The following is a 13,765-nucleotide window of genomic DNA, read 5'->3' as shown; positions in this document are numbered from 1 at the left end:
TAGAAAAAGCCAATTGTTCTTAAACTTAGTGATTTTTTGTTATGAAGATTACTTCAAAATGGCAGTGACTTTAAAACAGAATGACTCTTTAAGCAAATCCTGTAAAATAATATTTTCCCAATATTCATTCCAAATTTACTCCTGTTAAATGAAATAAATTCAATGTTAAAATAATATCAATTAGCAAAAACCAAGATGAGTGTTAGAAAACTTTGATGGGACAAATGAATTAGAAATGTACTCTATGAGTACAGAATCATCTGATATGTATGGATTCTTTTGAAAAAAACGCAAACTTTCTTTTTGATTTTCTTGTATGACAAACTTGTTCTTAAGTCATCTGTATATCAGAGACACTTGAATCCTTCTTAGCATTAATCATTTACAATGAAAATTCCCCATGTCAAGACTAACCTAAGTAAATAAAACTTTTCCCCCTAAACCTTTAAATAGATCTCAATGCGGGAGAAATCCTCCAAATGTTTGGGAAGATGTTTTTTGTGTTTTGCCAAGAGTCTGGCTATGATACCATCCTCCGTGTCCTGGGCTCCAACGTCCGAGAATTTCTACAGGTGAGAAATATGTGTCTTCTTTGTACTGTGTTAGTTAACTCCTGATTGATGGAAGATTAGACCTTTTTTTTGGTTTTCCCTCAATCTGCTTGATTAGCAGGAAAAGTCGGGGCTCTCTCATTAATATCACTTAGGCAGTTTTTCTAACAAATGGAAGACTACAAGAGGGAGCTATTTCTAGGTGGAGTGGGCTATTTTAAGTACCCTCATTTGTGAGAGAAATCCTCTTCTGGAAATGTGTTAGCTTTGAAAGTGATGTGCTTGTTTAAAATTGGTATTTCTGACCTGACTGTTGTAAGATCTTGGTGGAAAGTGATGTCAGTGTGTGACACCAGCAAGCCGAAACCCAGCTTAAGAGAATGTAAACCAGTTCCAATCCAGCCGCATTACTGATTTAACAACCACAGTAAGAACTTGAATGTTTAATCAAAGTGGCTTATGTTTACACAGTAACATTTTTTTTCCACTGCTGAGCTTAAAACAGTATTAAATCAGGATGGAAACTGGTTTGCCCTTACCACCGTGGATATGCCAGGCTACTGGTGTCAACTGTTTCTTCGTGAAGTAGCTGCTTGCACAAATGTAAATTGAAATTAAACATGCCATATCATCAAATGGGTTTGTTTGGAGATTTAGTCTCTGGTAGTATTTTTGGATTTTGAGTAAATATTCTGTGTCTTGCTTGTGCGATGATATACTCTACTGTACTCTCCTTAAACTAATGTCTCCTTGCTTGCCAAGGTGACAGCTTTAATTGTCCACTAAGTCATTGCAGGGCTTGCTGAGTTTGGACCCAGAACTCTGATATATATTTACCATGTGCACATAATACAGAGTACCTAGTTGCATTGTGTTATTTATTGCAAGATTTCTTGTGGTTGCCTTCATGTATTAAAACAGTGAGAGAGTAAACAATCTTGAAAGGTGTATTTATTTCTTTTCAATTGAATTATGCTGTCCCCCCAACCAATAAAACTTTTATTTAAAAAGTTTAGATAAACATTAACAAGTAATAATAGTCTAAATTTAAATTAGCTTTTTTACAGAACATAGTACTAAAGCAAAAAATACCTATAGGAAGGGAAAATGTGATACCTTTCTCACCAATTTTTATCATAAGTAACTACTGAATATAACACTGATTTTTTTAAAATTCCCTTTTTTTATTTAGAATATTTTTCTATGGTTACATGATTCACGATTCCCCCTACCCACCCTGGCTCTTTCCTTCCCTCCTCCCAAAGCTGACAAGCAGTTCCACTAGGTTATACATGTAAATGATTGATTTTCTTAAGGGATTACATTTATATAAAATATTGAAGTGTTTGAAGTAGATCCTTTTAAGAGGAATCTTGAAAGTTTTGGCAAGTAACATTTTAAAATGGAATAGAATGATTTTCAGTAATGGTGGAAATAACATTATAAATATTTTATTTTCCACTGAATTATGGTGATTTAACCGTTCTCCCCACCAACCGTTGGCACTGTAGTCATCAAAACTAATCCCTTCACTTTACAGTTGGGGCAACTGAGGACCAGTGAAGTGAACAGAGCTGTTCGATGTCACACTTGTATTAGTAAATGGCAGAGCTAAGACTTGAATCCACACCTCTGATTCCTAATCATGGTCTTTTTTATCAAGCAAGGCATTTCTACTAAATTAAGCTTTTTTGTCAAAGAAGATTTTTCTGTGCTCTTAATAGCTTCTTTACCTGGCCAGGGCATTAAAATGTATGCAAATGCTATTTTCTTAGTGGCATAGTATCCTGGAGGAAAAAGAGTAGGTGCATCTGTTATTGTAGGATTCGTATCAGTCTCTGAGTCCTGCCTCTTAAAATGCTTTGTAGGAGTTTGGACAAGTTTCTGCACAGATGAATTAATTCCTTCATCCCTGAAATGTTGGGGTTGGACTTGATCACAGCGAAGTTACTTTCCAGCCCTTAATCTATGGACTCCAGTGGCTGCCATGTTTACTAGTTAGAGGAAGTCCATCCAGTATAGGTGTGACTTTAATTAGGATGATTCTCGTGCATAGTTTGTAGAAACAGAATCATTCTGTTAGAGTCACACCTCATAAGGGGACATTGACATTTTCAGAAATCCTAAATTATGAAACTTTAAAAATTTTTTTTAATTTCTTCTATTCTTGCAGTCCTTGATGTTCTACAATGCTGCTATCACCTTTGAGGACTTAGAAGTGATATTTTAGACTGAACACTTAGAGTAGCTACAAATTACCCAGGCCAGGATTGTCACCAGAATTAATTGCATTTGCAAGACATATTTTAAACATTCAACATTAAAGTCTAACTCCATTGCCTCATCCTGACCCGGAGGTAGCCCAGGCTTCTGGAAGACTATTTCAGACGAGTACAGAGCTTAGAAAATCCCACCCAGTTAGAAAAGCTTCAGGTATAGACAGAGAAAATTGACTCTGTGTCTACAATTTTATGGCCACAGCCACCTATGCTCATTGAGAAAGTGCCACTATCTGTGTTGACAGGAGAACTGCCCACATTGACAAAATTCATAGATCTCTGAAGTATTAAAATACAAAGGTCTTAAAGCAGAGGTGTTTTTGAGAAGAATATTTTAAATTGAGAGTCAGTGTGGCAGTGACAAGGATTCTAGCCTTGGAATCAGGGATTTTGCCCTTGGAAAAGAAACACAAATTGTGCAGATTTTGTTTTTGGCTTTTAAATGGCACATATTTTATCTAGAGGTGCTCTGTTGTAGAAGAGTCTGTAATTCAACAATTCTTCTATATTGCCATATTTCTTCTCAAATTAGAAAAAATAAGGCAGCCATGCTGTTGCTATAGCAAATCGCTATTTGAAATCTCTGGTACATTGATATAAACACTGGAGAGAATAGTTGGAAGGCTGATACAGAAAAAATACAGCTGGTCAGGAAGGTCTAATATGATAGTGAGACTCCCTTGTGTGTCTCAAGCCATGACTGCACAAGATAGATGTTTTCCTCTTGTCTTATATTAGCCCCATCCTTCCTCCTCTTCAATTTTTTTTTTTTTTTGGTAAATTAGACAAGGAACTAAAATGTTTGAATTAGATAATAAAACAGGACACCTGGGAATTCTGCTCTTTTTAATCTAAAAGGGACCTTCCACAGTCTCTCTCAAGCACTGAAGGCTTCCAAGAGGATTCTGGTTGAGACTGGTTTGAGTTAGGACCCCGGGAATATTGAAGACTTTTCTCTTTGAGGTTTTTTGATTCCTGCATACAACTCCCCTCCCAACTCATCATAACTGTTTATGCCTAATAAATAACAGAAGTCACTTCCAAAGTAGTGTCCAAGGAACCCTGAATATAATCTTATCACCTAAGTAAAGAAAATGCCATCCCCATAGTACCCTTGATGTCTTTACCTATGGCCATTCTCTAGGGGAAAATCTAGGACTGGAACAGATCCCTAGATACGTGGCTTGCCCCTCTCCTTCATCAATGTTTTAAAGCAGGTCAGATAGAATAATATGAACAAATAGCATTTGCTTCTCAGGAAGGAAGAGTCTCTAAAGAGCATGAGATGGAAGTGTGAGGAAAAGGAGAAAGATTTCTCCCTGGTTTGGGGTAAATCCTGGAGACCTTTTTCCCTAAGAAATTCTCTGGCAAACTCACCATCCTTTTCAGCCAATTTTAATGTGAAAGTGTGATTTGGCCGGGCATACCAGGAGCTGTCTGGAATTGATGACCTATGTCAGACACAATGCCTAAGTGTTCATGAGAAGTGCTATTTTGGGAAATATGGTCATTTTCCCGAACAGCTGTAAAAATCTGTCACTTTGGATTACTTATGTTCCTTAGAAAAATGCAACATTCCCCTTACTTTTAACTTGTAAACCTCAAAGGAAACTGCTTTCTCATGACATAGAAAGCCTGCCTTTCAAACCCAGGAGTCCATAAAGGGCAGGAGGAAGCTTAGTCATTGAGAGTACAGGAAAAGGAAACAGTAAACAAGCCAAGCAGAGATCAGTAGCACATGACATGCTTTCTCTCCTCTCTGAACAACTACCCTATGTTTTCCAAGTCTTAAATAGTGTTGAGGACCTTGATTCATTGCGAGGTCTGATGAATGTCATCTAGGTTGTTTGAGTCTTTTTTTTAATTTGTTTATGTTTTTTAAGGTTGCCTGGGTGAATATGAAAACACAATGAAATCATCCCTTTTCCCCCCCTCACCCTTTGTATTCCTGAAAAGAATAGCTCGTCCTTAAATGTATGGCATGGGCCCATAACAACTTTCTTTTCCACTTAAACTTTAAGAAAATATTTGCAATGCCTTAAAAATGCTGCCATTGTAGTATTTTTTGTTTTGTTTTGTTTGGTTTGGTTATATGTAGGTTTTTTTGTTTGGTTGGTTGATTTTCTCCCAGGGGATCCTCTTAAAAGCATGTCTTTAAGATCCCCTCTCTTGGGGGTGGTTAAAAAAAATTATTAACCCATTGGGGAGAACCCATTTCTTTGATTGTCCCTTCACAATGACTAATCTTTGTCACTGATGTGCCTCTGGGCTTTTGTTCTTGATATTTCCTAAGATTGGAAAAGACCCCCTTCTCTTTTCTTTATCTGTTGAAGCCTTATTGATCTTTTAAAGCCCATAGTATTTTGTTTTGTTACTCTCTAAAACACTCATCCTTCCATGTTGTATTTTAGAGTTGTTATTTGTCTCTATATTAACCCAAGGGGCAGCTAGCTATGTGGTACAGTGGATAGAGTGCCAAACTTGCAGTAAAGAAGACTCATCTTCCTGAATTCCTATGTAACCTCAGACACATACTAGTTATATGACTTTGGGCAAATCACTTAACCTCATTTGCCTCCATTTCCTCATCTGTAAAATGAGAAGGAAATGGCAAACTACTCCAGTGTCTCTGGTAAAAAAAAACAAAAAAAAAAAAAACAAAAAGGTCATGGAGAGTCAGAAACAACTAAAAAATGACCAAACAACAACAACATATCTTAACCCTAGTCATTAGAGTGTAGGAAATATACTTGATTGTAAGGTTACTGAGAGAGAACCCATATCTTTTAGTTGGTGCCCCAGCTGCTAGTCCTTTCTCCTCTGGAATTGCCTTTTAGCTACTCTCTCAATCTTTTATGAATCTAATTATTTATATGTGTTTCTCCCATGAGAATGTAAGCTCCTCGAGGACAGAGACTTTTTTTTTTTTTTTTACCTTTCTATCCCTAATGCTTTTCCCTATTACTGGCACAATAGTCAATACATAATAAATACTGATTAGCCGACCGATTGATTTATCTAAACTTTATTTTTCCTCCTGGATCTATCTAGTGTAGTACTTTTCACCCAATAGGGTCTACTTGATAAGTGTTGAATAGTTGGAGTTATAGGAAAAGCGGAAGAAAGGAGGAGTAGTGACCAAAGGCTCAGCTGTTCATTCGACCCTGTTCTTAGTCCTGCTTACTCATACCCAGGCTTCTTTCTGCTGAGGTCTACCATAAAAATGAATAAACACAAACAAAAAAAGAAACCAAACCCAGGCAGAACTGAGATGCCATCAAATATAGATCTTATTAAAGATGGTTACTTGTTTTTAGTTTTTAAGATTTTTTTTCTAAGAATCTTAAAGGAAACTTGCTCGACTTTTTTTAATGAGCTGATACAAAAAAATTATGTTTCTCTGTTTCAAAAAAGATTGAAAGCTGAATTCTTTGTATATATGCATTCTTAAAAAAGGAAAGTGTCCATGGCTAAACATATAGAAAAATTAGTTCAAAGAAAGAACTTATAAAAAATGAGTGAAATCATTCAGTTTCTCATATTCAAGTTTTTATCCATCCTGTGTGGAAAGCCAAATGGTAAGACTGATGCTCTGTTTCCATCATGGGAGTTTGCAGTGCTTTCCTATTAATTCCCTAGTTTAGGTGTTAAACTCTCTACTTGATCCCAGTTCTGGGTATTTATTTTTAAAAAACCTGTTCTATCTAACCATCCAATCATCAGTTAATCAATAAGCATTTATTAGGCACCTACTGTGTGCCAGCTATGGTGCTGGGAACTGAAGATAATACAAAAGGGACTAATGAAACAGTTCTTGCCCTCGAGGAACTTGCATTCTATTAGATGATACATGTGTGCACATATGTGTGTTTATGTGTACAAACATATGTCCATGTGTACATACCTAAGAATATACATGCCACTAAGAGCAAGGTCTAGGTTTTTCATTTTTTAAAATTCCCAATGATAAGTAGAATGTTTTCCTCATAATCAATATTTAATTATTTTTTCAAATTGAATTAAAATGAGATTACCTACTACAATATACTCAAGGATTTTAAAATAAGGGCTCATGAATCTATGGATGATGGCTTAAAAATGTATATGTAGATGACTGGTGTCAGAGAAATGGTCTAGATGATTCTTGGAGATCTCATTTTCCTTTTCGATCGGGGCTTACATATAAGCTTACTTTTAGTGTACATGTATAAATAGAAAAACTGTCTTTCCCTGGAAATATCCTGAAGGAATAGAAAAACCTGAATCTATCATGCATTTCCCAAGGGCATAAAATACTGCCATTTGGTTTTCCTGCCTCTAAAAATAGTATTCTCTAGAGTGCAGTTTCCCAGGATATAAGAAATAATTCTCATCTATAATTGGTGATCTCCAGGTTAGGTCAGGAGTAACCCAGAGTAAAAAATAAATTCATTTGGCTTATGGAAGATGCAGGAAAAATCATAGCAGGCCATCAGAAAATTTTATAGGAACCCCTAGGCTGACCTCGTGGTTTTCAAAGAATGACAAAAATGAATATGGTTGCTCTCTATTCCCTAGTTCCAAATTAAAATAGATGAGAAATCTTCATCAGTTATGAAGTGGGGGGAAAAAACATCAAAGCGTATTTGCAGCTTAGTGCTTGCTAACTGGTGGTCCTTTTGAGCTGTACTTGCTTAGCTCTGAGTTTATTTCAAGACTAATTTGAAAACATGAATATATGGACATATTTTTCCTATAAACAAATATTTTTGCTGATAAAATTAGGACTTTAAAAGTTAAAATTCTGTTTTGATATAAAATCTTATTATTCACAATTTTTGGGTAGAACTATTAGTAGCTACTCTAGTAAATAATGGATTATGTTATAGTCAATTTTGTAAACATGGAATGGGTTTTCTCTTTAAGGCTTGATAAAAGAATTCAGGCTATGATTAAAATCTCTTCTTATAATTTTTAAAGCTCCTAAAAATATAATCTAGGATGGCTCAGTAGATTGAGAGCTAGACATAGAAACGAGAGGTCCTGGGTTGAAATCTGGCCTCATAAACCTCCTAGTTGTGTGACCCTGGACAAGTCACTTAACTCCCATTGCCTAGCCCTTTCTGTTCTTCTGCCTTGGCACCAATACACTGCATTGATTTTGGATAGAAAGTTAAGGTTTAAAAAAATACATAATCCCTTTACATCAGTGTATTTTGTTTTGGTTATGTGCTCTTACTGCAATGATCAATATGAAAATGTGTTTTGCATGATAATAAAAATACAAATTTTAAAAATACATAATTTAACAGTGATGGTGGCAGAAAGAGGTGGTCAAATGTAATAGTACTGAATTCTTTACTTCTCATGATAGTCATTTCCATAATATGAAGAAAGGAAGGAGAAGTGAAACTGAGGCAGAGACAGAGAGGGAAGTATGGAAAGAGAGAGAGAGAGAGAGAGAGAGAGAGAGAGAGAGAGAGAGAGAGAGAGAGAGAGAGTGTTTAAAGGTAATTGTAATAGAAAAAATCTTGAGTGCTTTTATGTGAGGAACTATGTAAAGGAAATCAATAATACACTAAAGTGGTGTGTTATGTCTTATGTGCTCCAGGAAATTACTTTATTCATCCATTTAATTAATGGAAAACTCAATGATACATTTGATATTTTGAGGTTTGGTTTCCTCAGATGACCATACAATTTAGTACTGTCTGTTGACATCTTGGAGTCTTTTAGTTTTAGGTGATAATATAATCCAATGATCCAGCAAGCATTTAATAAGTGACTGCTATTTGTGAGACACTACTCTAGGCTCAGGGGATACATCTGAATGAAAAATGGGCCTTTCTCTCAAAGATCTTACAGTCTATATATTTCTTACTGTAACAACTAGTAATAATGCTGTCAAATGATGTCTGTGTTTTTGCCATCTGTGGCATAATAGACCCAATCACCTTGGCTTGCTACAGATTATCTTCTTATTCTGTCCACATATACTAATGAAACGTGAAGCTAATTTCATCAATCCTGAAGATGCCTGGTGGGAAATGTTTCTGACATGTCATCTTTCTTACTTGAATATAAACTTTTGGTAGGAAAATATCTGTTGGGACAGGTAGGGGGCTCCGTGAATTGAGAACCAGGACTAGAGACAGGAGTTCCTGGGTTGAAATCTGGGCAAGTCACTTAACCCTCGTTACCTCGCCCTTACCATCTTCTGCCTTAGAACCAATACATAGTATTGATTCTAAGATGGAAAGTAAGGGTCTAAAAAATAAAAAAGAAATGGAGATCTTGTCCTCAGTCCCTGGGAGAACAGGACTAAGTGATGTCACTCTGATCCTAAAAGAGAATATACGAGACTTGGACCCTAGGTGTGGAAAATATATCTAGTGCAGAAGAGCATTTGTATGAATATAATACATTTAAAAAAACACCTTGAAGACAGTGAGACAGTACAAAGCTCTGAACTAGAATAAGGTAGATTTGAGTTCAAATCTGTTCTCAGACACTTACTAGCTGTATAATCCTGAGCAAGTCACTTAACTGCTACCTGTCTCAGTTTCCTTTTCTGAAGAATGGTGATAATAATAGTATGTACCCCTCAGGGTTGTTTTGAAGATCAAATGAGATATTTGTAAAGTATTTTGCAAACATTAAAGTGCTATGTAAATGCTAAATAGTATTAATACTTTGGTATTTCAAAAGGTACATAATTTCATCATTGTGGGTATCCCAATCCCAACATCCCCATACCCTAGTAGGCAGTCTTCATGAGTTGCTATGTTAAATCTCCCCATCCCCCAAATCATTACCTATTGATAAGTGTCCTAATGGTGAGCCTCTCTGACTTTTGCCAGGCTAGGTCACTCACTCAAAGTCAGAGAAAGCCCCCCTGTGGGACTAATCTTTGAGAAGATGGGGGTCTCTTCATACCATTATAAGGCAGCTGAGTAGAATTTTACTGGGAAGGCTTTGCATAATCATTTTTGATACTAGAAGGGCGGGATTGCTTGTCTTTTCTTTTTAATGATGGATCATTTCGCGTACCAGATCATTATTTGAGCCATTTCTCTATCTTGTCAGAAAGATAATAAGAAATGAAATTGATACAGTATTTTACCAGGATCTTCTCTTTGCAGGGATCACAATAGTCTTTGTATTCTGTGTTTTTTATATACATATATGATAGGGTTCCTCTATTTTAAAGAAACCCTCAGGTCTGGAAAAACAAACAAACAAACTACAACTTCCTCACCGTCATTTTCTGTATATTAGAAAGAAGAGGGGAAAAGAACCTCTGAGTACGATGGCTAATTACCATAACCCATGCCCCAATCCTTCCTCCTTCCAAACACTCTATCCTGAAGGCAGAGGCTATCTAATTCTAAGAACATAGGGTTAAACAGTCATGGGAAAGACTGATTGCCACCTCACCTCAGTCAAGAGGAATTTTCTGAATACTAGTCAGAGAATAGTAGCTGTCTATTCCATAGCAACAGCATCCTCTGGTGGCAATTGAGAGTAAATAAAGCATTCATTGAAAATCCGGTCTTTTTCCTTATGGCAAGCAGATATTTTGAGAGTAAAGAAACACTGTCCCTAACTTGGGCAAAAAAGACTGACTCAATCAAATGCCTCTTTGAAATGTTGACTTTTTTGGTTAGTGTGTTGGGATGTTGGAAGAAAAGGAAATTACACAACATTATTGGACATAGCCCAGGACATCCTTGTGATTGTCTTGGGATTCTTCTCCTTGTCTTGAAAAAAGACGTTATTTTTTTAAGGTAACTGGTTTGGCTGGAGACATGGCCTTTTAGGTTCAGTCTGTCGTATTTCTAGTGATTCGGGGTAAGAGGGGAGAATCTGACACTTCATAACTGACTCCAGAAAATCAACTTCATCTGTCTGATCTCCTTTTCCTTATTTGTAAGGTGGGGTCAGGAATATTGATACTACTTATCTCACAGGGTTGTAGTGATAGAAACACTTAGTAAAACCTTAAAGCACCCTATAAATGTGAGCTTCTATATATGAGATATCATCAAAACAGAGGCATCAATCTTAGAGTGGCCATGTTTACCAAAATATTTTCTACTCTATTTCACTGGGCATTGCATAGACTGAAATTGGTTTACCTTTTTTAAAAAGTGGACCCAATAATAAATTTGTCTGAGGCGATTGCTGCTTGAATTTTGTTTTCTCCAATGTTTATCTCTTCATTTCTTTTGAAAATCTCTTCCCAAGTAGAAATAAAATATGTGCCTGAGAACTGAAGAATGGGTAAACAAATAGTGATATGTCATTGTGCTATAGGAAATGTGCTATAGGATTATGTGAAATAGTGGAATATCATTGTGCTATAGGAAATAACTGGAGCATTCAAAGAAACAGGAGGGCATTGAAGTTATTCAGAGTAAAAAAATGCAGAGGCAAAAGTATTGTATGATATTAGTTAATGTATACACTTACACATAAATATGCACATATTGTTAGGCATACTTATGTGACATATGTCCATGTTTACACATTTGCATATGCCTTAGACTATCTTTTTTCATTAAATGTTTCATAAACAAATTTCAAGTTAAACAATAGTATGATCTACCAAGTTTACTTAGCAACTAGTAAAAAGTAAAAAAAAGTTAAAACTAAGTAACTAATTACCTTTAAATTAATTTAAATGAATAAAAGTATTATAGCTTTTTAGGTACCCCCTGAATATCTTTCAAAATTCTTTGTTTAGTGATTCAACTCATTCACATTTCCTTTTACTGGGTTGAAATCAGGTGTGTAATCCAGTCTTGTCATTCTGCTTTTTTTGTTTTGAGTTACTTAAAGAAGTGTTTCTAGACTTTTGGGGGAAGCTCAGGATTACTTTTTTCCAAGTACTCAAGTGGGGAGAACTTTATTTTGCTATTCTTCTATACAGCTTTTTTTTTTCCAGGCACCATCCTTGTTTGTTTACCCTGCCTCTTAAATATATTTCTGTCATATTCACTGTCATGCTTCACTTGTGATTTATACTTTACAAATGTCTTTTTGAAGAAAAGAAAAAATATGCTACATGACTCTTCATTCTAAAGGTATGCTAAGAGGTCAAATTCCATTCTTTGTGTAAATCACACCTGAGACTTGTATTTGGATATCATTTTCTCCCAAGCCCTTTTATACTTTACGATTCTGATTCTTTCATTCCTCTTTTCCTTCTCTCTATAGAACCTTGATGCTCTCCATGACCACCTTGCTACTATCTATCCAGGTATGCGCGCACCTTCCTTTAGGTGCACTGATGCTGAAAAGGGCAAAGGACTCATTCTGCACTACTACTCAGAGAGAGAAGGACTACAGGACATTGTCATTGGCATCATCAAAACTGTAGCCCAACAGATACATGGCACTGAAATCGACATGAAGGTAATATTCAGTTATCGAAGCTATTTTGAGTATGGGTGGCAAATAGCCTACTAGAATAATAACTGAGTTGTGGAAATATATAGAAGTAATGGCATGTATAATATAAAAAAATCAATATAAAACAACAGTCTTCTGTTTTTATCTTTGAAATGCATACATTTCATTTTTGGGTAGAAAAAAGTTGTTAAGAGAAATATATAGGAGTAGATAATTTATACTTTTGCTTAGGATTGGCTTAAAGGCAATATAAAATTTAATTTTAATCCCCAAGAATATACTGGCTGAAGAAACTATCTAGAAAGAGAAATTATCTAAGCAAATTAATTTAAGTGAATTTGTCTCTGCCCGTGGATCCAAGAATCATGGGGTCAGAGATTTAGAACTGGGAGGGATTTTAAAATTATCTAGTCCAACTCAACATGAGTGAAAAGGTTTCTTTCTAGATAGTCAGATGATCTGGGATCAAATCCCACTTCAGAGCCTAATATTTGTGTGACCTTTGGCAAGTCACACGTAATCTCTGTAGGTCTTAATTCTTACATCTGTAAAATGAGAGTGTTGAACTGACAGCCTAAAAAGTCCTTTCTAGTTCTAGATCTATGAACCCTCTCATTTTATGGATGAGGAAGCTGAGGTTCACACACAGCTATTCAGTGATGATTCAATTTTGTCTGTTTCCTTATGATGAATTATCCCTTTTTTGTTCCCTAATATTACAGTAACAGTTCAAAGGTGACATTTTGTAGTCTGACCTGTTTTCTTTCAACATGAAGAGTACCTTTTGGTGAAACAAATTCAAATACAAACCTTGAAAAAGTAGAAATACAGCTACTCAGTTTGGGTTGTTGCTAATCATAAAGAAAAGCATTAGGATTGTGAATATAGGTATCTTGTCATATTTTTTCATTTAGCTACATTTTTGTTACAAATGATTATTACTCAGAGCAATACCAAAAGGTATTTTGATCATCTTAACCTCTCTACTTTAATTGAAGAAACAGCCAACTCAAGGCCAAATAAGAGAAATCAAGATCAAGGTGAAGGCTTAGCTTTTTTTTTTTTTATTAGTTATTCTATCTGTTCCTTGGACTTTTTTGAAACTTAAATCACTAGAGAATTTCAGCAGTATTTCTCTTGATACCTCAACTAAAGCAGCCACTGACTGCTTAGGATCTCTGCTCAGGTGGAACAGAATGAAGCTTGTTAGAAAAAAAATATTTCAACCACATATATGAAAAATTCATATTTTGTTGACCAGCTCAGTCTATTTTTCTAAACAAAATTCAGGTGGCATTGTTTGTTTTCTATGCATAACTTATCCTGAAGACCTCTAGACTAGTGATGTCAAACTTGTCAGAAATAGGGGCCAGTACACTAGATATATACTTTATACACATCATTCCCTATAGGTTACATATTGATTTAGAAAACTATGTTTTAACATTATTTGTCCTGTTGTATTTTATTTATTTTGATAATTATTTCCCAATTACATTTTAATTTAATCTAATTTTTGCATACTCAAGTGTTACGTGTTTG

General features: G+C 35.5%; 1 protein-coding gene across 1 annotated transcript in view; it reads left to right on the top strand.

The window, feature by feature from the left end:
• The first annotated feature begins 464 nt into the window (after window positions 1-464).
• The window catches only part of GUCY1B1 (guanylate cyclase 1 soluble subunit beta 1), a 38,436-nt gene continuing 25,135 nt past the window's right edge, over window positions 465-13,765 (top strand). Inside the window, exons 1-2 of the mRNA XM_044680729.1 lie at window positions 465-572; window positions 12,029-12,226. Coding sequence (XP_044536664.1) covers window positions 480-572; window positions 12,029-12,226 — 291 coding nt within the window. The 5' untranslated portion in view covers window positions 465-479. The remainder of the gene's footprint in view (window positions 573-12,028; window positions 12,227-13,765) is intronic.

The sequence above is a fragment of the Gracilinanus agilis genome, chromosome 6, assembly GCF_016433145.1.
Source record: "Gracilinanus agilis isolate LMUSP501 chromosome 6, AgileGrace, whole genome shotgun sequence".
Lineage (NCBI taxonomy): Eukaryota > Metazoa > Chordata > Mammalia > Didelphimorphia > Didelphidae > Gracilinanus > Gracilinanus agilis.
This window is presented reverse-complemented; position numbering and strand designations above follow the sequence as displayed.